The following is a 24209-nucleotide window of genomic DNA, read 5'->3' as shown; positions in this document are numbered from 1 at the left end:
CACAGTCAATATTCTGCAGACCATTATCTCTGGTTTAACTCTTCTTGTCTTTTTTTTTTTTTTTGTTATTCATTGCCAGTTGTCACTCATCTAAATTGTGCTATTGTACCGTGTCACCATTATTTTTAAATCTTTTTATTTGCGTAAAACCAATCTGTTAATGGCTAGGCTCCTGGGATTCTAATGGGGGGTTGGCACACAGAAGATTAGTTGAAGGGGTAAGATTTGTGTGAACATTTTCTGGAAAGTACAGAGAAAAGGCAGGCAAGAAACCTCTGTAATAACAGGTTTTCCATGGCATGCAGAAGCACACATGTGTTATTATCCTATTCTGCAGTCAAGTATCATGAGAGTGAATGCAATTTGGCATTCCATTAGTGAATCTCTTTCTCTAAGTTAAAAACAAAGACCGTTCACTTGAAAGTCTTTAACATCTTGCTGCTTTAATACGTGAAAGCTTCTTGTCACTAAGAGGATCGTGTATTTACTGGCATTATTCCCACCTTTAATGCATTTTGCACCAGTGGGCTTCATGAATATTTAAAGCAGGGCAGTGGCTATGCTCTTTAGCACGGGGTTGCAATCTATTGGTAAATCAGACATTTGGTGTTGCTTGCTTTGGGTTTTATTCCTGAACTGGCTAAGGAATAATTGATTTTGTAAGACAGGGCTACTCAGCATAACACCCCAAGAGATATACTGAAAAGGAATTGAAGAATGAGATGTAACATTTTGGGCCATGGTGTGTTGCTCAGATCTTCCAAAAAGCATCTATGAAACACTCACTGTATGTAAACAGTGCTCACCAAATGGGGTGCCCACTCTCTGCTGGACTGGCTTGGTGCAGAGACATGTCAGAAACCTGGGTTCCAGCATTAATCTCCTTCTTTTGGGCCACTGAGGAAATAAGAGCAAGCCATGGTTTGGATAAATACCGGGCAGCTGTTTCAGAGGTCCATCCAAAGTGGAAGGAAGACCCTCTGGTTGAGTTTCCAGTTGGAAAATGCTGACAACAGAGGAAGACAGGAGTATTTTCTTAAAACATGATTAAAGCCTGCAAACCTCTGACTTGCAGAGTTAATCAAAATCAAAATGATGAATTGGGGTTAAATATGCATGCGTTCCCTTTGAGTTCCAGTGTCAGCAGGTCAGCCAGCAGCAGTGTGGTAAGATGCAGGTTCCTAGCTGGGAGGCAGACACACAGCAGTGTGTGCACAGAGTTTCCACTCCTTGCAAAGTGACAAGGATCCCACTGGGCAGGTTCAGCTCAGGAGAAGATGCTGAAACCGTTCTTCAGGGTCATTGATGACCCCATACACAAAAGGTATTACAAAGAGGAGCTCTGAGTCCCTCATTTCATATTTTACTGATAATCACTGGTACTTTCAGTTTGGGTAATGCTGCTATAAGGCAAGCAAACAGCCAGAAGCACTGAGGAGGGTGAAACCACATTCTCATGCAAATAAGTGGCTCTGTACAAAGGAGATATCTGTGCAAATCATGCAGCTGCCATCTGCAGCGACCCCTGCAATCAATAGTGCCCCAGCAATCAATATTTATCTTTATTATAGTATAGAAGGAAAACATATAAAAGAAACTGATGATTTTTGCCAGCTTCTCAATCCACACAGCAATTAGGTCAGTCAGCTTTGGGTCCCTTCCCCCTTCCATCAGTTGCTCTCAAGCAGAGCATTTGCAAACAAGATGCTGTAGTGCTATAAACTACTAAAAGGTGGTTTGAAGTCTCACATACATTACACAGGTTTTGGCTGCTTCATGTTCAGCAGTGTGTATAATAACTACGTGTGACCTACTTGTTCCAGATGCAGAAACAACGAGCTGCTTTAACATCTGCACCGTCCCAGGCATTATACAGTAGATATACTGCTGCTTTCTGCTGCTTTTCCTTCTCTTCTTGTGAAAAAGTAGATCTTCCTTCATAGCTGGGCATAACACTTGCACATACATGTTGGACATGTGCCAGATAAGCACAGGAATGGAATCAAATTATTAAAAATACACAATTCTGCAAAAACTTAAATTTCTGCTTAACTAGGGTTCATACCTAAGGCATGAAGCGAAGCTGCTGCTGCATAAATCTTCACATGGAGCTTAGTAGTCATGTCTAATAGGGGGAAGTAAAGGCACTGGGGCACAATCTCTGCAAGCTGACCAAGCAGGTTGCACCCTCTCACACCCATGTCACTTCTCTTGGCTCCAGTCTGATAGCAGAGCTACCTCCAGAAATTAGCCCACTTCTGTCTCTGTTACCTGGTAATGTGTCATTTAGTGTGAGTTCTGTGGTTAAAAGATTTTGAAATAAAAGGAAAGCAGCTGACTTCCAGGGAAACTGTTGAGATGCCCTGTTGAGGTAAGGGTAGAGATACCCTTCAATGGGTTAAGAGTCAGCAGTACTGGAAAAAATGTAGCCTAAGCAACTGGAAATTAGTCAGTGAAGCGTTTGCAATGAAAGACAAAACATGAGGAATGTTAGAAAAAGCAAGATGATGCCTACCCAGCTGTATGTTGCATTTTAATTACAAAGCCTGCTCTGAGAAAGGGCCAGGTTGGGGGCTTTTACAGGAGGCTGCTCATCCAGATCCTGCTGCCTGGATGTGAGAGCTGAAAGGAGAACCCAGCCAGGTTTCTTCATCTGGGACTTGGGGGAAAAAATGCCGCGTGCACGGACACAAAAGTGGGAAAACTGGAAAAGTGCAAAATTGTAGCCTGAATTGCTGTCCACAGCACAAACAAGAACAACACTGCAGCAGCTCCAGCTTGGGTGAAAGATTTGGCTTACTAGAAATCAGTGTCCAGACACGATGTTAGGGTCAGAAAATAAGGTCCCCAGGTAAGCACTGCATGACTGATGGCACTATTCGTGGCCTGGCTGGGAAGGTAATACTTGGAAAAATGATGGCTTGTTTGGCCATCTGGTGACATTGTTTCACTCTACATGTGTATTATTTGGGTTTAGTTAAAACCAGCCATTTTTCCCAGTCAGGTGAGTTTCACAGAACCACTTTGCCATCTCTACATCCTTCATCCTGTGCCAAAATAGCCTATTTAATTTTGAAGTGAGACTGATTCCTAACTCCTTTAAGATGATGGTTGGGAGAGTTTGACCTTTCTCTCCATTGAGTCAACACAATCCTTCAGAGGCTTATGTTCATTTGAGTAAGTCCTGCCTTTCTAGATTCTCAGGATTTATTTTCTTAATAACATTCTTTAAAAAAAAAAAAATCTTGTTTTAACATAAGCCAAGATTGTCTGGAGTTACTTATACTTCATAGTGTTTTATTACCAATACACTTTGGAACACTCTGGTAAATAATTCTGCCTACACAAAGAAATTGGCTATATTTTCTCTATACATCGAGGAAGTCTGTCATGTAGACTATATATCATGTCTCTAAATGTTCTCAGATAAATGCAAACCCACATTGTATTCCATCTGTACTACTCACCCAAGCAGGTTTTTAAGGACCCTGTACGACACATCCATCTCTTATCCAAAAACCAGAATCCCTAATGTTTGGTTTTGTAATAACAAAGACATTTTTTTATCTTTTGCAATTACAGCAAAACCTGCTGTGTGTCCAGGGAACAATACTCTATGCAGTCATAAAGCTTACAGATTTTTTTTTTTCCCTTGTGCTCCTCTTCTCAGATACTCGCCCAAACTTGGTTTTCAGTTCAGAAGGTGAACTTCCAACTTAGGGAAGTCAGTGAAAGTTATCCCACTGCCCTCAGTGAAACAAAAGTTCTCTCCTAGTTTGATAACTTTGGAGTAACTTCTCAGTAGCCTGTGGAGCTTTTTGCTGGCAGAAGGGAGAACAAACTCAGTTGGGGTGTGAATGCTCTGTCACTCTTGCAGTGCAAAGAATAACTTGGAAATTGTGATGGTAAAAGCAGGATTTGGTTACTGACTGCTTGAAGTGGTTAAGAGGAAGTAGTGATTTGTGAAAAACTAAAAGTAATTTCTGAGATTCTGGGGGTTTTTCATGTCTTACCATGCCATGTTCTTGTGGGAGCAAGACATATATTGTTCTGAAATTCAAGGGAAGGAAGACTTGTAAGAGACACAGCCATCATTTGTCTTTGCAGTTAGTAGTCTGTCAAGATTAGAGTTGGGGGGAAAAAGCTGCAATAATTTTTAAAAGTGTGATGTGATAATTTTAACAGGTTGATGTGCCAGGGGCAGCTGGAGGATGTGAGGTGGCAGCACCGAGGTGCTGTGGGACTGTGGTGACACCGACCTGTACCTGTCACAAGGGTGCACCTGTGTGGCTCAGCATTGGGTGGGGCAGCAACAGCATCCCTCTTTTTTCAGGAAATATCTAAATACAACATACACATGTGGAGAGCCAGCATTTCATGTGCCCAGATAACAGGGGAGCAAATCAACCCAAGGTTTGAGGGTTTTTTATTCCTCTGCCACCAGCTATGACCGTGGTTTTCAGTCCTGGGTAGCAGAGTGTCACAGCCTTCAGAGCACATGCCTTTTTTGCATTGGGAGGAGTGGCTTTGGCAGTGTGTTTGGTGCTCCTGCTGTAGGAGAGGGAGCTGTAGGATCACCCAGCTGCCGGTGCTTTGTGGAGGGACGCAGCAGGGTCCCCCTGGGCTGGGTCTGTGCCCCCATGCCCCCACAGTGACACTGGTTGTGTAACCCCACGGCTGGGAGGAGAGCCTGGGCTCAGCAGGCTGTGAAAGTGCACATAAGGGATGATAATGTGGTCGTGCACATCAGATATTAATGTGCATTGACACACAATCGTCCGCGCACGCCGAGGCATCACGGCGCGAGAGCAGAGCCTTGCAGAGCGACGTGCTTCTGCGCCTTTCTCTCCCCCCTGCTTTCTCTCAGTCTTGTCATTGCAAAGCAAGCTCTCCTCCCTCCCTGGCCCCCCATTTAGGCAAAGCCATGCCCCAGCAGTGAAGCGAGCAGTGCCGTCCTGGCTGCCTATTTAGTCGCAATAAAAAGCCGATTGGCCTAATGCGCAATCAAGAAAGGAGTGACATTTATTGCTCGGGTTTTATGATGCTGTGAACTGAGCAAGATTTGGAGCCTTGCAGTGCCTTCAGGGGGCAGGAGATCACCAGCAATGAATTGTATTTATACCTTTTCCAATTTCCTACTAGCGTTTCAGCAATAAATAGACTGTGTTGTTATTGAGTTTTATGTAAGTATGTTTACGAAAGCAGGAATACAACTTGGTAGCTCAGAATTACATGTGTTGGCTAAATAGATCAGCAGAGAGAATAACTATGTAAAACACTGGGAAAGCACTTAGCAATTTATTATCAAATGTCTTAATAGAATGCTTCATCTCCTCCATCCCACTTTATGTTAACTATTAAAATAGAACTGCATCCATTGCAGAAGGTCAGAGGCTCCTTCACACGCCCATGTAGGAACATCAAGGCCACGGTTTGTTCACACATCTAAACCATTAAAAATGCATCCCATGCATTAAATATGAGCCTGAGGAAAACTCAGGAGGAGCTGACGCACAGGGCTGACCTCAGCTCTCACAGCCCCTGCAGAGTGGCAGGTGTCCCTTCCTCACAGAGCCCATCTCCTGCCCCAGTCCTGCCCACGTGCGGGCTGCAGCCAAAAGCCTGTGTGAGATGTGCCCAGACGTTCAGATTTAATTGCTGTGTCTCAGCCTGCCCATTTTGTAACAGAGCTCTCCCCTGTGGAACAGCCCAGGGACACCTGTCCTGCCCAGTGCTCAGCACTTCTCCTTCAGGGAGCTGCAGGTGGGTTGCACTGATCCATGTGCCAGCCCTGGAGAAGGTTACTCTCATCCCATTAGTGTGCTGGCAAGGATGTGTCCTTGGGATGGCACATTGCAGTCGTTTGTCTGCCTTCCCTTCCCTGGCAGCAGTAGTGTCCCTTGGGGCTCGATCCCAAAAGCAGCCAGCCACCGTGGCCATCACAAGGCACATTCCAGCCAGGAACACCTGGCTTTGTACAGCAGCTTTCACCCTCAGCCCTGAATGCTCTGAGGAGGAGGGTTGCTACAATGCCCTCCTCCATGCAAATGCAGTGATTTGCTTGGGTCCCAGGCTCATACCTCAGGGCTGAGATCTCGTTTCACTGCTTTGCAGGATGAGGTTATCCTGCCTCCTTTCTGCCTGTGCAGGAGGTGCAGAAATGCCTGAAGGAAAGCCTGGAAGTATCCTCCCAAAATCTCACTGTCTATCAGACTGGATTTTATTTTGTACTTGAAGACAGCTGACCAAGCTGGGTATTCTGGAATATGAGGCCAGTTCAGATGGTGCTGCCTCAGGCAGGTAGCCCTGGTCAGAGTGTGGTGTTCATAACACCAAGATTGTGGCTTAAGGTGATCCTTGTGGATCTCTTCCACCTCAGAGTATTTAAGGATGTATTTAAGGACACAGAGAGGTTTATGGGGAGAGCTGGTCTGGGTTTGCACATGTGGAGGCAGACTTTACACTGAGCAGTTCCTTTACCACAGTTTTCACTCCTTTTAGGAAGGTCCCCACTCCCTTCTCCACCAGCAGTGGATGGCTCAATGTGCTGTAAGGAATGGGGCTGGCAGTACCCTTGTCTCTGCTAGCCAAAAGGCCATCATCTCTTTGCTTTCACTGATAAATCAGAGTTCATTCTCCACTTTCCAAAGCAACTTCTAGTGTTAGCAAAACTTTTAGTGGAAATTTGCAGACAGAGCTGCAGGTCTTTGTGGGCAGATGGATCCATCCTGCACGGCAAGGACCTGCAGATGGATAGTGTCCCATGCTTCCCTGTGGATGCTGCAATATTCTCACTGGTTATTTGGTCCAGGGTGAAACTGTGGGATTTGTGGGAGCAATTTTCTTTATTCTGCTGGTTTCAAGATAGGAGTGAGCAGTATCAGCAGCCTGAGGCACACAGCAATAAACCTGTTCATGAAGGACAGCCTCAAATGTTTACAGAGAGAGAAACAGTCAGCAAAGCTTTGCTTTAGCACAGAACACAGAGACGTGAAGAACACCAGGGGTAGGAAAACCATAGAAAGGCATTTATTTTGTACTATGAGTTCTAAATGAACTTTGCACATTAGATACCTGCAGACACTCGGATTGGTATGTGCACAGAATTAGAATTTTCTTCTCTGGCCACACAGCTAGCATGAGGGCTCTTCCATGACTCTTCAAACCCAGTCATCAGCCTTGTGATTCTCTGTTTGGCTTTAAAGCATCCAATATAGCAAAGATCCCTTTCTGCAACTTAGCATCTTTTAAATAAGAATGGTATTTAGAAGGAAAAAAGAAAAAAAAAAAGAGAGACATTTATTTTGCCCTAAAGTTGTTAGCACACAATTCAATGGACTGTTGAGGGCACCAGAGGTGCTGGGAAGCCAGGTGAAGGTCATGCTATAATTGGTGCTGTGAATTGTGAAAAGGAAGCAAAGGTGAAGTTTGTAACGTTTTTTGTCAAAAATTAAAGGAGAATTAGGACTCAAGTTGTAATGTCTTGCACTGCAGATTAAAGATTTTTTTCTTTATGAGCTGCAGTCTCCAGGGTGACTTCTTAAAAACTAGAGGAGCATGAAACCAGCCCTTCAGTGAGCTCTGGGAAGCAGCCAGTGCTCAGGGATTCTCCTCAGGGATGTACAGCAAGGTGTCTGCAGGAGCAGCCCATGGTTTTGGAGCATTCTCCATGAGAAAAAGCATGCTCTGAAAAATCCATGTGTGCTTTAAAGCACTGCCAGTCCATCCCTGCTATGCAGCAGTGTGGCAGCTGTAGCCCAAGCTCCTGGCTCTGTCTCCAGCTACACTCCCAGAGTCTGCTGCATTTGGTATGCAAGGAAGGCCATCAGTAAATATATTCACCACTTTAGTGCATTTTAGCTTGACATATGTCCAGTAAACAATATTTTGGGCTCTTGCAGTTAAAAAAAAAAAATCACCTGATTATTCAGCACTTCCTTCTGTTATGATGCTTTGGGGTCCTTCAAATCATTTTCATTATGCACTACATAATAATAAAAATCTCCATGCAGTATGCTGATAATTCCGTGCATGGTGTCTGTGATTTCTAATTGTTTGAATAACAGAATGCTATTGAAATGCTATGCAGAGGCATTGCATCACCCTGAGGGAATCAAGCTTTTCTCCTTTTACTCCTGGTGAAGATAAACATTTGAACAGTTGAAATAGGTAAAATATCCTAGGGAAGCCACTGTGCAAAGTAGGCATGCTAAAGCCCTTAGTGCAGAAGCAGGGCTACAAAGGACAAAAAGGAAAAATAAATTAGATAAATAAGTAAGTAACAAACATTGGGTGGAAGGCACTCAAAATAAGCCATGCTTTTCTTCTCTTGTGATCTTAAAGCAGAAGAGAAGCACTAGCAGGCCCAGGAAAGAAATATTGCGTGCTATTTTTGTGCTGCCATTATAAAATATGTATTGTTTATTGTTCTGCACTGCAGCTAAAGTTTTGCATCAACCTCAAAAATTACAGCAAAATTTGTTTTGAAGGAGACACGCAGAGTCTCTATTCTTTAAGCCTCTTAATGATGTTCTTAAGAGTGCAGTGATAGGATTCCAGTCTCCTGGCAAGCACAGACAGGTTGTAGGGTATGATTCATAGAAAGTGTAAAACGCTGTGTGCCAGCATGCATTCTGAATGTATTTTATATATATGTACGTCAGCGTGTATGTGATGTTCAGTGCATGCCAAGCCAGGCAGTTTTGGGTGCCATCCTCTTGGGCTGTGCAAAGACCACTGTGGGGTACCTGAGTTTGGCCAGACTGCCAGAAGTCCCTGGTGGCTCTGCAGTGAGCACGTCAGGACTTTGCCTCTGTGCTCAGGGGTGTGTGAGGGGCTGTAGGGTGTGTGAGGTCACTGTAAAGCTCAGTGCTGTGCTTGGGCACGGGCTCAGGGTCAGAGGCAGAAGCTGGGATTTGTGTGGTCCTCCTGACACATCAAAACAAAAGTGTGTCCAAGGCACCTGGCCCAACCCAGCTTTGCTGGCTGTGTGTGCAGGTGGCTCTGTGTGTGGGTGATGTGCCCAGGTGGGCACAGAGGTGACCTGTCACTGCTCCCCAGTGTCACAGGCTGTCACAGGCTGCGTGTCTGGGCAAGGCTGCTCTGAGCAAGCTGCCTGCGCTCCCAGAGGCTCACCTTGCCCAGTCCCTGCCTAGAGCTCGTTCAGATGTCTCTGCATGATGTTGTGTCGAGGCATTAAACATCCCCAAAGCTGCCTGGGTAAATGAGAGCTCCCCCCAGCCTCCTGACACGCGGCTGAACCGTGCTGCAATGCCTGTTCCAGTGTCGAGGCGTAATGTTAAGCCTGGCTTCATTTCAGCTTGCCTGCTGGTAATGTCAACAAAGATGCCCTGTGTACCAGAAAGAAAAACCTTGCAGGAATCCAAATGGTAGAGAAGGCTTTTGGGACTGATTGCCAGGCTCTTTAATGCAGACATATACTGCCAGGTTCACTTTAAGTGGGCATTTAATATTCCCCTCAGAGGGGCAGGGGGCTTGGAGAGATCTGTGCCAACATCCAGAAATTCCAGTTTCTGATCACCATTTTCTAGTCAGAGCAGAGGAAGATAAGAAATGTCTCTGGTGGAAATATCATAAATGTACAACAACGGTGTTTTTATTTATACACTATTTTGTGGCAAAGGAAAGGCTTTGGGCTTTTTTTATGCTGCAAAATGTTGTTGGGGTTTTCATTGCCTTTTTATTTTTTTTTGCCTGGAGAAAATATATGACGTTTAAAATTATTGCAGGATGGAACTTCACCTTCCCTGTAGAACAGTGCTCTCTGAGACATGGTGGGATCTCACACTTGACCAAATTAGCATATGCACTCAAATATCAGAGCTCCGACTAGTAAAAATAACACTAGATTTGCATTTCCACATTTTTAGCTCTTGCCTCCCTGTCTCTTTGGTTTTATGCCTTTTTTCTTGACTGACAATTCTCTTTGTGGCAGATTTATTGCTGTTCTGCTGTTTGGACTCTGTAATCAGCTAGACACTTGGCTGAAGACGTTAGTCATTTCATTAAGTACTTCTCTTTCAGATATCTCAGGCACAATTTTCTGTTGCTCTGGTTCCAAAAAGCAAATGACCCATGGCCAGCAAAGTCTGAATATGAATCTTTAATAAACAGAGGTAGTACCAACAGTGCTCTCAGGTTTCCAAACAGCAGAGGGCTAATTAAAAGATGCTGAATGGGGAAGAGCTGCCATTGCCATCTCACTCTGACAGAAATGTGCCTGCATCTGTTCCCAGTGAAACTGCTCTTTTGGAAGCATTGTCTCATTTATCCTCCTTGCTTCCCATCAGAGCTACATAGGAAACCTTCCTCATGCTACGTGCAGATATTGCACAGTAATTTTTTAAAAATTATTTTTCAGTAATGCATTGCTGGAAACAAAGACTGAATAGTTGTCTTAGGAGTAAGGATAAAGAGTGGAGTGCATTTCTTTTTGTCATCACTGTGTCACTAATGATTTTATTCTATTCATGAACTAAGGAAATGGAATTACAGGATTCTCCTACTCTTCATGGGCAGAGAAACATTTTCTCATTTTATTTAGACTACTCCTTAAAATGCAGTTCCTCCTTTCAGGGACAGTCCTTCATGGCCATGAATCCTCTCTTCAGTAGCTTGCTCTCTGCAGGCAAAGGTACTCTGTGTGCCCAAAAAATAGCACCATATGTTATTTGCAGAAGCATGGGGCGTTAGGAGACTGTGCACTCACCCCTGCCTGGTTTATTGACCCCATTAATTTTTATGGAGACTGATTCAACAGAAAGCCAAGTTGTCTGCTCCAGCTTGGCCGAGCAGCCTGGTGCAGCACATCACCATCACTGCTGGCACATGGACCAGACTGAGGGCTGGGCAGCATTTCTTCATGGTCAGCATCCAGGCTGGAAGGAACTTCTCTGTGCTCTTCTCTCATTTCCCTGGGGAGGGGAGAAGCAGGATAAACAGGTGAAATCCCAAAATGCCTGTGGGTTGCCTTGTGCTGCCGAGCACCCTCTTTGCAGTTCATGCCTTGACAGAAGCTCCCAAAGCTCACAGAGCAGAGTGCAGCAGCACACACCCCACAAGTGGGTGGTGAGGCACCAGGAGGTGCCTGCCAGCATCTCACCTGCCTCAGGCTAAGCTCAGCTCTGCCAGCTCTCCCCCAGGCATCCTCCTGGGCCCCTCCTGCATCTTGTCTGCAGGGCTGCACCTCTGCCTGCAGACACTTTCTGCTTCACCCTGGGTGTGACATCTCATGGCATCAAGCAGTGTTGCAAGATCCACCGTGGGGAGCTAGCCCAAAATCCTCTCAGGAGGTGCCCAGGCTTGCCCCTTCAACACTCTTAGTTTGCTTTGGTGTTTTTTGCTTCCATGATTACCAAAGTAACCACATTGATTTCTGAGTGTTCAGCTCCTCCAGGGTTATCATCCTGTGAAATGAAATGGAATGAAATAAAGCCTATAAAAGAAGGGGAATTCATTGGAGACTATCACAGTGACCTGGAAGAAAAGGCATAAGAAAATGAGCCTTGTTTAATGGCTGTTTATGGTGGCAGCCCAAATTTTAATCAATTAACATATGAGCCCATTGCCTGAAGATGCAAAGGGCCTGTGGAACAGCATTTCTTCCTTTCCCAGAGGAGCTGCAGGGTATCTGCTGACATCTTGGGGGCTCTGCTTCCTCACAGAGGCTTTTCAAGCTGTATTTCTGACTGCAGAAGGCTTGGTTAAATCTTACACACATCCTCTGTGTGTGCTTTTGGGTACAGTTTCATTCTGTGACCCCCTAGGAGACCTCATTGACCTTCCCAGAGTGTCTTGAGCCCCAGGAATGCTCAGTCATCCTTTCTGTTGCCAGGCTTTCTCCGGTGCTGCACTTAGGAACACAGAAACCAGATGGATTTATTGATAGAACTATAAGCAGAAGTCATAGGCAGGATGGTCAAATGATCAAATTACTTAAAATTCAAGGCATACTGGGGTGCCTCAGGGACTGGGAAGCTGCAGCAGCCAGCCAGCACCTTGGACACACCCTTGGCAGTGGGATGGGGGCTGCCAGCCCTGTGCATAAGTGTTGGGGGGAGGCTGTCTGCAGGAAAAGTGTCTTCTGTGTCCCACAAGAGCTGAAGGTGCTCTCTGTGCCCAGAAAATAACAGCCTGGGTGCACCACTGGAGCTGTCCCCTGATGAGCAGGGATGTCACAGCTTGGTTCTGCTTTAACACAACAGAGCCCCACTCTTGCATTTTGTGGTGCTTCAAGAAGTGGAGGCACCTTTGCAGATTTTCATTCAGTCAAGTGCACGAAGTGCTGTTCATTATGTGTTTGTTACCTCACTGGGGGATCCCACTTAGGTCTGAGGTATGCTCAGAGGCTCTGTTTGCCTGGGCACACATTTGGAATTCGTGCCTCACCTCTTTCCCTGCAACTTGCCCTTCTGGAATTTGGCAGTATGGTCCAAATGGAAGACTGTTGCTTCCTCCAGTTTGAAAAGGTGTGTTGAAATACCATCATTTTCCCTGATAAGGGGAGCACTATAAATTAAAAAGAGCCAGCAACACAGGCACATTAGTCTTCCTGATGCAATCCTACCTTTGGCATTTCCTGACATATATTTGATGTCAACTTAATTGTGCAGCCTTAAAGTAGGATTTAAGTGTATAAGTGCAGAAGCAGTAATAAACTGTGGATGCAGGCTGGAAGTTGTCTGCTGAAAACTGTGCAAGGGGTGGGTGACACACAGATCCTTGCAGCAAGGAGATCAAGGTGACGAGTTTGGTGTTTTTTCAGCATCCCTCTAGCTGGCCCTGAAAATCAGGCTTCACACAGGAGAATCCTGGAAGGCTTTGGAGCATGTGGTGTCATCCTGGGGGTGTCCCTTTCTGTTCTCCCTGGCACAGGAGTGATCTGATCCCAGCTAAAGCACACATGATTCACGGTGCTCGCGTGGCACATCCTCTTCATGCGGCTGTTGCAGAGGTTTGCTTGGAAAGAAAGGCTGGTGTCACAGTGGAAATTCTGGAATGGGGTACAGAACAATCTTGGTTTTCTTCTCAGTTTTGCTGGAAGAGGTCAGGAAAGTAATTTTGGGTCTTTGTGTTTTGGAAGGTGTCAGCAGATGTAAATAAATGCCTAGTGGGCTCTGAAGCAGACTTTGGAATCAGTGGGAGATAGGTCTCTGAGATACCAAAAATCCCACACAGAGTGTTTGCATGCATCTTTAAGCATTTAAACACCTTTAAAAATATGTCTCTAAAGTGTCTAACTCTGAGCATAGGTTCCTACATCCCGTAGGTATTTTTGAAATTGCATCCAAAGTTGCTGAGTTTTCCCCTAAAGAGCACCCTTTCGTCGTAATTTTCCCGTTGGCTTAATTTTCTCTTGACTTGAAACATAATATATATTAACCTTCACTCATTTTTCTGTAGCAAAATGTAGAGAAGTGAAGCTGTTTCTTAGCTGCTTTATTACAAAAAAAGGAGCATATGGCTGATTGTGTCCCATCTGAAATGCAAATGGTGGAGCTACGTGGAAAGAATTGCTATTACTTGAGCAGTAAATGTTTCCTAATGAAGTGAGTTTGACTAAGGTGGGAAGCTGGAAATGGCTGCAGGAAGAAATGATGATGGTTAATATTTCAGTGGAGCAGAACATTCTTATTCTGCTGATAAGGAGATTCTGCACAGCATTTTTTTTAAAATATTCTTCTGTATGTTTATCAGTGTGGGGAAATTGCTACGCACGGGGAGCCAGACGCTTTTCTTCGAGTTATGAAATCATGTAATTTAATTTATAACCACAGCTTTTCACCGCTGGCCTCTTTTTGAACTGAAGTTTTCTGTATTTTGTGAACATTTGGGGTAAATAGACCTACCCAGTGTAAATAACTGAAGACAAGTACTGGTTCCACTGTTTTCCATCACCCTGGGCACATTCCTGGAGGTCCAAAGCCAAATGGGGTGATGGACAGATCTCACCCACACTCTCTAATTTCCTTCTTCCTCTTTCCACCTAAGTTTTGTGTGTATCCCTCTACAGCTCCAGTAGTCAGAGGTGTCCAGATGTCTGCTGCAAATGGGAGGTGGACTGACTTTTAAACACTTCCTTAAATCAAGCAGCGAGGCTGGAGGCTTGACATTTCCATTAGTTATCTTTCCAAAGGGGGGCTGTGGAGCTGGCACTGCCAGGCTCAGCACAGCCAGTGGGCTGGAGATGGAGCATCAATGGCATTACTTTGCCTTAATGTCAGAAGGAGCCAGGAAGAGTTTAGGTAGCAGCATGTGCACAATTAGGTGCTCAGAAGAGCTGAGCAGCTGCCAGGTTAGAGCTCTGGCTTTGTCCCCAGGCAAGATCCTGTTGGGTTTGCTGAGGCTGGGCTGCCTGTTACACACCACAGGCGGGGCACAGATCAGTGTCTTTACCCTGCTGATGCCCAAGGGTGCCTGACATTGCTAATGGGAATGAAATAGGTGCTGTGATTATTTTCAGAATCATAAATCAATATAAACCTGCATTTATATGGTATTGCATACAATGGACAGCACCTCAACAGAGGAGAATTCTGTGGCTCCTTTAGCTGGCAGGAGGGCTCAGCAGCTTGCTTTATCTGCATATCTCTTTGGTTTACAGGAGATTACAAGTGGTAATGCTGTGGTACAATTTTCCATGTAAAACACACTTCTTTTATCTTTCTTTTTGCTTGCTTTTATGTGCATGTTCCCTCTCCTTGCATCTTATTTCCATCAAGAAGTACAATGACCTCTTGACAGAACTTTCCTCTTACATTATGTTGATTTGCATTGTACAGTCAGGATAATACAAACACTTATATTTCTGAGATGCATTTATGATGTCTGAAAAAAGTTTCTCATATTAGCCTCTTCTTTTTTCTCTTTCTGTATCTTTTCAGGTGTGTGTGCAACATTGACTGTTCTCAAACCAACTTCAATCCTCTTTGTGCTTCCGATGGGAAATCTTATGATAATGCATGTCAAATCAAAGAGGCATCATGCCAGAAACAGGAGAAAATTGAAGTCATGTCTTTGGGTCGATGTCAAGGTAACTCTCATAACAAAACTCATTTCAAAGAATGTTTTCAATTTTTGTTCAGGGAGGGAAAAAAAAAAGGCAGCAGGGCTGGCTTCTTATGTGGGAATTGTTACATTTCCATTAGACTGCTGCTGTTTTTACTGCAGAGCACAGGCTGTGGTGGGAGGCAGAGCCCTCTGTGATGTGAGGCATGGTGGGGGCACCACTCCTCACCCTGCCCAGAGTAGCAGGGCACTGCCCAGCCCTGCTCTGGGCTCTGCAGCAATCACCAGGCTCTGTCTGCAGCAGCTCCTGCCCAGAGCTCTGTCTGCCAGGCAGCAGCTGCAGCAGGACAGTGGGGATGCCCCTCAGATGCATTTTGCCACCCAGGATGGATCCTCTGGTGCTGCCTGAACTGGAGCAGCATGAGGCTGAGATTCTCTGGAGTGGTGCTCCTAAGCACAGTGCTTGGGCTGGTTTTACAAGTGACCCTTGCTGGGCCCCATGATGCCCAAGGTGCCTGGAAAAATGTTTTCCAGTGGTGGCTTAAGGCTCTCTCTGTTTCTCCATAAACACAGTGCTTCTCTGTGGCCACCTCTTGGGCTACTACATCATCTGTAACCCTTGAGCTGACTTTAAAAACCCTGTTTTTCTCTAAAATAAAAATGAAGAGAATTTGCTTTTCAACAGCTCCTGTAAATAAAGTGTCAGAGAGGGTCAGACTCTCAATAGCTTTTTTCCTTAGCTTCTGACCCATAAATCCTCAGCACACAAGGCCATAGTATACAGGTGTATTGAACACATTCCAGTTAATTCCTCTCTTTGACCACCCTAAGTGGCAGTTCATTTCAGGGTACATATTAAAATCCCCAATTACCTCAAGTAGAGCGGAAATGACAACTCCTGCTTCAGACTGATATATTTATCCCAGCTGCAATCTGTTATCACATATTGTTAGAAAAAAGATCCTGCTGTTTTCACCTGGCAGGCCCAGGAGAGCCTTGCAGCCAGGGATGATGTGTGTGCAAGTGAAGTGAGCTCTGCCTGGGCACTGTGGTTGGGGCATGGGCTGTATTGAGTCCAGGCTCCCCAGGCAACTCAACACATTTCTTTTCACACAGACAATACTACAACAACTACAAAATCAGAAGATGGGCATTATGCAAGGACAGATTATGCAGGTATGGTTCCTATTCTGTGAGAATCACAATTCACAGGATCTGTGTAAGTCTCGTTTCTCCTTCATTTGCTGAGGTGATGTGTCCTCATCTTTTAGTATGGTTTTTGTGGCTTACTTTAAGAAAACATTGTCTTTCCATTGCTCTTTCTTTTGCTACATACTCTCTTTTTAACAAATGGGCTGCTTCTATTTTTGTCAACCTACAGCTATGCTGGCCTTAAAACACCTGTTCTGACAGAGGAAATAAATACTGTAAATTATTTGCCAGAATTAGCAGACGTTACTGAAAATTGCAGAATCGGTGCACTAGATTATGCATATCTTTGTCATGATATACAGGTTTAAGGAAGTGAAAATACAGCTCATAGCACTGGCTGGGATACTATGAAACTCTTCTATAATAGATATTACCTGTCGGCATTTAACTATGACGTTAATAAGGTTCTTAAAATGTGGGGGGGTTAAGTGATAAATGGGTTTAATTTATTTAGAAGCTCCAGTAAAATATAATGGCTGAATAGCCCTATATGGCACTTGAAATTAAAAACATGTAAATACTAGTGGGGTTTGGGAGACACTTTTTACACCCTGTGCCCGGGAGGATTGATTTGGAAATGGAACGTGTGTGTGTGAGCGCCACGTGTATGCAAATGTTCACAGCTCACACTGAGAATGAAAGCCTCTGGGAAGGTCTGGTGAAAATGGGTCAGGTGATGCACTCATTGCTTCAGCTTTGTGATATTCCTGTGGTTTTGAAGTGTTTGGGGAGAGTAGGTGTGGATTGCTGGGCTGGCCTGAGCTGCATGGCTGGGGTGAGACGCGGCTGACGGTTTCACAGGTGTGAACATTTCCTGCTGGGACAGTCCTAGGCAGGAGGGAATCCAGCTGGTCATCTCCTGTGCAGGTCCTCTGTGCCATCCCTGTGACAGTGGGGTACCCAGCCTTAGAAGTGATTGTTCTGTTCCTACTTAAAGCAGGGCGTGATGATTAAAACATCGAGCTGTGAATAAATGATGTCTCGGTGAGACACAGCACTGCGAGGTGTTGGGGGTGGCTGCAACACCAAACAGGGAGGCTAAGAAAGAAAGAAAATGCTGGGATGAATTTCTAAAAGGTCAAGGGTGAGCCACAATCCAGGTGTTTCCTGCTGACAAGGAATCCTTCCATTGGTGAAGACAGGGATGTGCAAAGAGAAGAAAAGTCCTCAGTCTTTCCTCCAAACTCTTGATCACCCTCAGATTTTCATGGGAGGTAGTGGTCAGTTTTCTTACAAGGCTGGAAAGGCTGATATTGTCCTGTGGGAACAGGGGACAGGAGGCCAAGTAAGCCAAAATGTTTTATGTGAGAAACAAGACCAAGTAATGTTGTGTTAAATCCTTTCTCTTTCTTGCTGGTAAGCTGAGGAACACTGGCTTCCCCAAACCGAGATGAAGGCTTGGAGCCCCTTTTCAATTCCCTGTCCTGGAAATAATCAGGGAAAAGGAAGGCAGCAGTATAAAACTGAGGCTCAGTGAACATTCATGCATCAGCATTTGCCAGACAGGAAGTTCTGTGCCATCCTCGTGTTCTTTCAGCTGCAGAAACATTTAATGCTGGTGGCTGTGATAAGAACGTGATGCGTGCAACTTTTCCCCCACCTTCGTATCTCCTCAGACAGGAAATGCTGCCCTAACCATGGGAAGCTTTGTGTGAAAAAGCAACAGTTCCTCAGGCTCTGAAGCAATTTCCCTGAGCCTGTGGCTTTCCACACAATACCTTTGTTCCCTGCCATTTAATGGCAATAAAAATCGCCGAGACCGTGAGCACCGCACGCTTTTAAAAACATTGGCTTGTATGGACAGCCTTTCCCAGGGGGGAGTACAGCAGTGGGCATAATTGATGTTGTCAATTATGCTAATGCAGCCAAATGCTCTGTGCAGGGACTGTGGTGGCTGGTTTTTCCATAGCCACCCCCACACACCCACCACGGGGCCCGGGAAGGCGGCAGCTCTGCAAACAGCCACAGTCCCAACACCCAGCTGGGATTTTCCACACTGAACTGTTCAAGCTGTCTGTTCCATCAGTGCCTGCACAAATCTTGCAAAGCTCAGGGTACCCCTTCCTTTGGGGGGGGTAAACATCTGCATTAGGTTTGCATTGTAAGGGCTCTTGCTTTACCCAGGTGAGATTTATGCCAGCACTGTAAGTGCCTGACCAATGTCAGAGGCACCCAAAAAGCAGGACCCCCTTTTACAACAAAGCAAACCTGAGAGGGGTGAGCTGTAGAACGCCCTTCTCTGACCCTGTCCTGCCTCTCCAGGGTCACCATTGCCCCCTTGCCATGCTGCCCGTGCAGCACAGTGTCTGTACACTTGTGCATTTGTGCCTCTGTGCAGGGCTGGCCTCTCCCTTTTTCTGAAACCCCAAGGTATTTATCAGACTTGGGGAGATTTTCACTCTCCTCAACAAATGGCAGATGGTTGACCTTGATCAAGTTTGTGCAGTGAGATTTGGTTTTGCTGAATAAATGAATGGGTGCGATTTTTCCCTCAAATCCAATAGAAATACACTTTATCTTGCAATTTCCATGAAAGAGCATTTTGAAGCATTTTAAGTGTAATGTATGTTTTAGCTGAAAGTCCTGTGATGGATGTTTTCTTGAATTTTCCCATTATATGCATAAATAAGGCTGTTCTGGTGGCATTTTGGAATTCAGAGTCCAGGCAATCAAGGAGTTCTCGTCCTGTTAATCCATTTGCCTATTTATTTGTATTTTTCAATATTTATAGTCTCTTCTTAAGATCTGAATATTAGCAATTATCCCCCTAATGACTTTATCCTTTCTCATTATCAAATTACAGAGGGTTTTTTCCAAGCCATTTTGAGCACCATAAGGAATAAGTCAGTACGGATGTGCCATATTTCAATGTTATATATTCATGAAAATTGTCGGCGAAGACACTGACAAATTTGATAGACCTATTCAATAATATCATCTCCCAGGCCAGACAAACCTCCCCATATGAGCATTGATTAGATCAAGTCTCAGCAGCTGAATGCCAGCAGCGCAGAGAGGCTGATGGAAGGGGGAAGGAGGCACTTTCAGCCCAAACAGTGACAAATACGCATCCACAAGTGGTCAGTTTGGGCTGCATTTCTGGGTTCCTGGAGGGCAGTAACCTCTCCCTTGGCAGCAGCCTCAGGTGGTGCCTTCTGGGCTCTTGGGCAGTCCTGGGGCTCTCCTGCAGGCAGTGCCTTGGCCCATCTTGCCAGTGCTGTTCCGTGCCCAGAGCTGATAGTGAGCACAAAATGCTGCGCGTCTGCTCGTGGCTGCTCTGTTCCCTGCTCTCCCTCCTGGCTTCCCCTGGGATTCCAAACCTGCATGACAGCCTTGGATGTTTTTCAGAGTGCTGCCTGGCACCAGGGCCGTCCTGGCACTCCCGGGGGTGCTTGGGTGAGTAATCCAACAGATGGCTGTGTTGCCCAAGCAAACTCAGAGCTCCACCAAAAAGGGCAAAATCCATCTGTGTCAACACATCATCTTCCCTTGGCTGGGGCATGGCTGGGGAGGAAGGCCATGAGAGCCATTGCAAGCATAAAGAAGAGTCTCAGACTCTTCAGCGAGTCCCTGCAAAAGTCCAAGAGTCTTGGACTCCAAAATAAATACAGTTTATAGTCACAGCCATCTTGGTTGTCTGTAACAGGCCTGGAGAGGAGCCAGGAATCAGAATAGCAGAGCTGAATTTCTATAGTGACTATTTTTTAATTTCCACCCCCCCACCCCAGACTAAATTATGAGAACTTCAGACTAGATTCCTTCTCCAGATGATAACATTTTCAAAGTAGGTTAAGTTTGGAGTCTAAACCACTTGACATTGTCTGTTTAAATTAAATTTTGTGTCTACTACTATGTCAGCCATTTGCTGAACTGCTGAAGAATAATAAAGCCCCAGAGCTTAGCTATGGGATATAAACTATGGTGCATTTTTGCTCTGCCTTTGTGAACCAGGCTTTCCTTTCTTCTTAATGGAATTAGCAAGTGAGACACAAAACTGAACAGTGTTCAACCACCACAGCTAGAGAGAAACTATTTCTCATCTGCAGCTTTGTAAAAATGTGGGAGAAATTACATCCTTGCATATGCAGATTTGCTTGGCTTTCAATTCCTCAGCCTCAGAGTCAGGGGTTGTCACACTAAATAAGTAGATTATATAGAAAGCCTTCCTGCTATTCCATCAAATCACTTAAAAATTGAAAAAATCTAGACTTTAATATTTTGACAGCTGTGTGGCAGAATGAATGCTGTCTAGCTGCAGCCTCCACCTGCTCTCACAGACACACACACTCCGACCTGTGGAACAAGAATGCTACAAACGATACATTTTTATAGAAATGGGAAGCTTTTAAATGTTCCTCGAATTGCTATTCGCATTTACAAATCACTGTTGGCACTTGTTTGCAAGGTTTTATGAAAATATGCTTCATGCACAGTGGAAGTCCTTGGTGGTCACAGTGAAAAGGTGGTAGATGAGCTGTGCAAAACACAGGGAAAAAAACTCAGTCTAGGTTCTTCTGAGAGGTTTTCAAACACGAGGGAGATCACTGTTCTGGTAGCCTGGTGGTCTCCAGCCCCTCTGTTCTTGCAGCTCCTCCAGTGTTGATGATAGCCAGAGGAAAATCTGAAAGGCAGTGACAGATACCAGCTGTTAGGTCACTAAATCAGTGTCAGCTGCTTCTGAACTCAAGTCTGGGTGGACAGCAGAGTCAGTCCCAATGACTCTCTTGGCCCCCAAACCTCCACTTGTCCTGGATGCTTTTGAAATGAAAACCTGCAGCTGTTTCTTTTGTGGTTTTAACTCCAGGGCTGTAAAAGGTGGAGTGTGGAAAGTCCCACTCCAGCATTTTCCTGAGTCATAAGTAAGACTGGATGTTTTATTTCTAAATAGGAAAAGCTGGGGCAGTAATGCAGTTTTCTTGTTACGGGCACTGCAGCACAGGCTTTTGTTCTGTAGAACCATCTCAGCTTTACCTTCTGATCCTGCTTGGCTCTATCTTGCTGAAATCTGCATAATTTTTTGGGATGGGAGGCAGACCCACTGTGGTAGGGGTCACATAATAGCCTGACAAACAAGCCCCCTGCCAGGAGGGAAGCTGCAGCACTCCAGAGAGCTGTGCCATGTGATTTAACAGCACTTACTCCTAACAGTCTCTTCCTGAGGAGCATGCAAAATAAAAACAGGCTTATGGAGATTTTAAAAACAAGCGAGAGGGAGAGAGAAATATTGCTCATTTAATCTGCCAGCCTCAAGAGAATACCTCACTTTTTATGGGAGTTCTTCTCTAACTTTGAATTGCATGCACTAAGCTTCGTAAAATGTGCCTTGTTTTTTTGGATTTCTTGGGGGGGGTTTGGTTTTATAATGAGATAAATTGTGCCTTTCCATTACTTAACAATTTCCCAGTGTCATGCTCATGGAACCTGTAATTGTTAGCATTAAAACTTAAATTAGGTCTCAGGTGAACTGCTAGACATCTCTTTACCTTAGACTGATATAGCTCAAGGAGGAAGAACATTTCCATTTGTGCCTCTAAAGCTTAGCCCTTAATTCAGTCACTAATGAGTGTGAATCAAAAGTTGCAGAATTCGTTTGTGCTTTCCTCCCATAATAAACAAATTCAGTATTGTTGTGAGTGAACATTATAAAGAAAGCTATTTGATTTGCATTAAAGCTTGGGAGCCTGAAAATTCAGCAAATCCAGGCTAAGAATTTGATCTGTAGGAAACAAACGGTAAAAACAAGTTCCAACTTGTAACACCAGTGTTGGCATGGGCAGCCTAAAAAAAACCCCCAAAACCAGACCAGGCTGTTCTAGTGTTGTCAGCATCCCTGAAGCATTTAACTCCTTGAAATGGATTCAGGTGTAAAGCTTCCTCAAGATCTGGGGTGAGGGTGGAGGTTGTAATCCAAGTATATTTTGTCATGTGGGATTTCCATCAGAGCTGTGAGAGATTCATGAAGCTTGCTCCAAGCTGCTTGCCCAGGACTGTGCCTTCCTTGTTGGCTTTCCCCTTATGCTGTCGTGTTAGCAGTCTTCTGTAACATTTTGTTCTCTTAAAGGTTATGGATAAAAACAGAAATTCAGTGTGCAATAGAGAGGAGCAGACCTGAGTTCATGTAGGCATTTCTACAGATTCTTCCATTTGTGTCCCAGCCCATAAACACATAAGGTTCCATTTACATATGTTTGGTGTTACTTGGAGCACAGGAGCCCATCTTCAGAAGCAAACCTGAGCCTTTCAGTACTTGCTGATCTTTTGCTCAGTATCTGTTTTGATCAGAGGAGAGGCTAAGCTGAAAGGAAGGCAAAGCTTGCAGAAAAGAAAGACACCTTCCTGCTTCCACATAACTCAAAACAAGTTGAGCTGTGCCTGATTTCTCAAGTTGTCTTTAACCAGATATCTACTTCCTAACTAGGACCTCTAATGGCAAGGGTAGGGACCCTTGAAAAACTACATTTATGTTTTGCAGTCATGCTAGTTTTTATGCTCTAGTTACAGCTACTCCCAAAATTTGTTTTTCCTAACCTTTGTTTTCAGAGGTTTATGGGACTGAAACAACATGATCTACACCCAATGTTCAGCTGCCATGGATATATGGAATATGCACCATAATTCCTGGCTGCAGCCACTGCCGTTGTGAAGGGATTTACAGTTACCCAAAAAGGTCTTTTTATATCTGGCTAAATCACTTTGTAGCACACAGTTAATACTGCATCTTTGCCATTTTCCAGCCCCCTCCTTTGAGACATACCAGCACTAAATAGCAGAGTTCTGAATGAACTCCATCTAACAATGCAGGCCATGAAGTGGCTTTGCAGATCTTTATTTAAATTTACTGCAGACAGCCCAGACCCCCTGCACACCAGAAGTCCCAGGGAAGCTGAAATTCTTCTCCCTTTGGGGTCTAGAAGGACTGTGCAGCCCAATTCCTTTGCAGGACCAACAGTCTGACATGTAGGGTGATGCAGGGTGGTTATCAATCTTCCTCAGGAAACAGGGTGGGCAATTAATCCTGTTTTCTTGGATTTGGGGAGGAATTTCCCTCACCCTTGGTTCTGCCCTTCCTCTGGGCTCCAGGCACTTTGATCATCTCAAGAGTCATCCTTGAAGGATACTCTTCCAAATGGTGCACAGCAGCTGTTTGCCATCCACTACACTAATTTGAATTAGATGATAGATATTGAGGAGTACCACAGTGTATTTTTATGCCCAGCAGCTCTATTTTAGGCTTGGCTTCTGTGAATTTGCTGTTAGGAATCAGAGAGCCTTCCCAAGGATTTGAGAGTTAAAGTTATAATGAAATGCTAGAATATCTGTTTTCAGGAAACATCAACATTTAAATATTTGTGTTTGATCTAGTCTGAAATGTTAAAAAAATTATTTTGAAATATTCATAGAACTGAATTTCCTCAGAATTTTATTTCATGGGATGTTTTTGGCATTCTTTATGAAATGTTAGATATCAAAATACCACGAGATGAAAGCACATGACAGTTGTAATAAATAAGTTGTAACCATAAGGAAAGTTGCTGCTTAGAACTGACTGAAACAGCCTTTTTTGTAGAAGGAGTATCATCATGTCAAATTGCAATACAAACACGAGATAATTTGATCATTTAGACACGTGCAGTGGTAATCTGAGCCTTGAGATAACAAAGGCTTTCACCTGGATTCAGGAGTATAAATGCATCTGGTGGAATTAAAGGAAATACAGTTGGGGAAGAAAAGAAGGAGCTGGTGTATTTATTTTTAGTAGACCTTCAGAATTAGACTAGATGGAGAAATTTTGCCTGGTTTATTAGATTTGGGTAAAGAAGGTAAAAACCAACAAATATTTTGCCACAACAATTTCACTTGGCTGATGGTTCCACTTCTTCCCATTGAGCACACCTGCTGAAAAGTGCATTTACCTTTTCCATTGAGCACACCTGCTGAAAGCCACACCCTGCACTGATTTTTCAAGCAAT

The 24209-nt window shown here is 44.5% G+C and overlaps 1 protein-coding gene across 1 annotated transcript in view; it reads left to right on the top strand.

Annotated features, from left to right (window-relative positions):
* Nucleotides 1-24209, top strand: part of TMEFF2 (transmembrane protein with EGF like and two follistatin like domains 2) — a 118536-nt gene that overhangs the window by 73296 nt on the left and 21031 nt on the right. Inside the window, exons 6-7 of the mRNA XM_033064736.2 lie at nucleotides 14904-15052; nucleotides 16144-16203. Of these exons, the coding sequence (XP_032920627.1) occupies nucleotides 14904-15052; nucleotides 16144-16203 (209 nt within the window). The remainder of the gene's footprint in view (nucleotides 1-14903; nucleotides 15053-16143; nucleotides 16204-24209) is intronic.

The sequence above is a fragment of the Catharus ustulatus genome, chromosome 7 (genome assembly GCF_009819885.2).
Source record: "Catharus ustulatus isolate bCatUst1 chromosome 7, bCatUst1.pri.v2, whole genome shotgun sequence".
In the NCBI taxonomy this organism is placed as follows: Eukaryota; Metazoa; Chordata; class Aves; order Passeriformes; family Turdidae; genus Catharus; species Catharus ustulatus.
The sequence above is the reverse complement of the archived record's forward strand: the minus strand, read 5'-3'. Positions and strand labels throughout refer to the sequence as shown.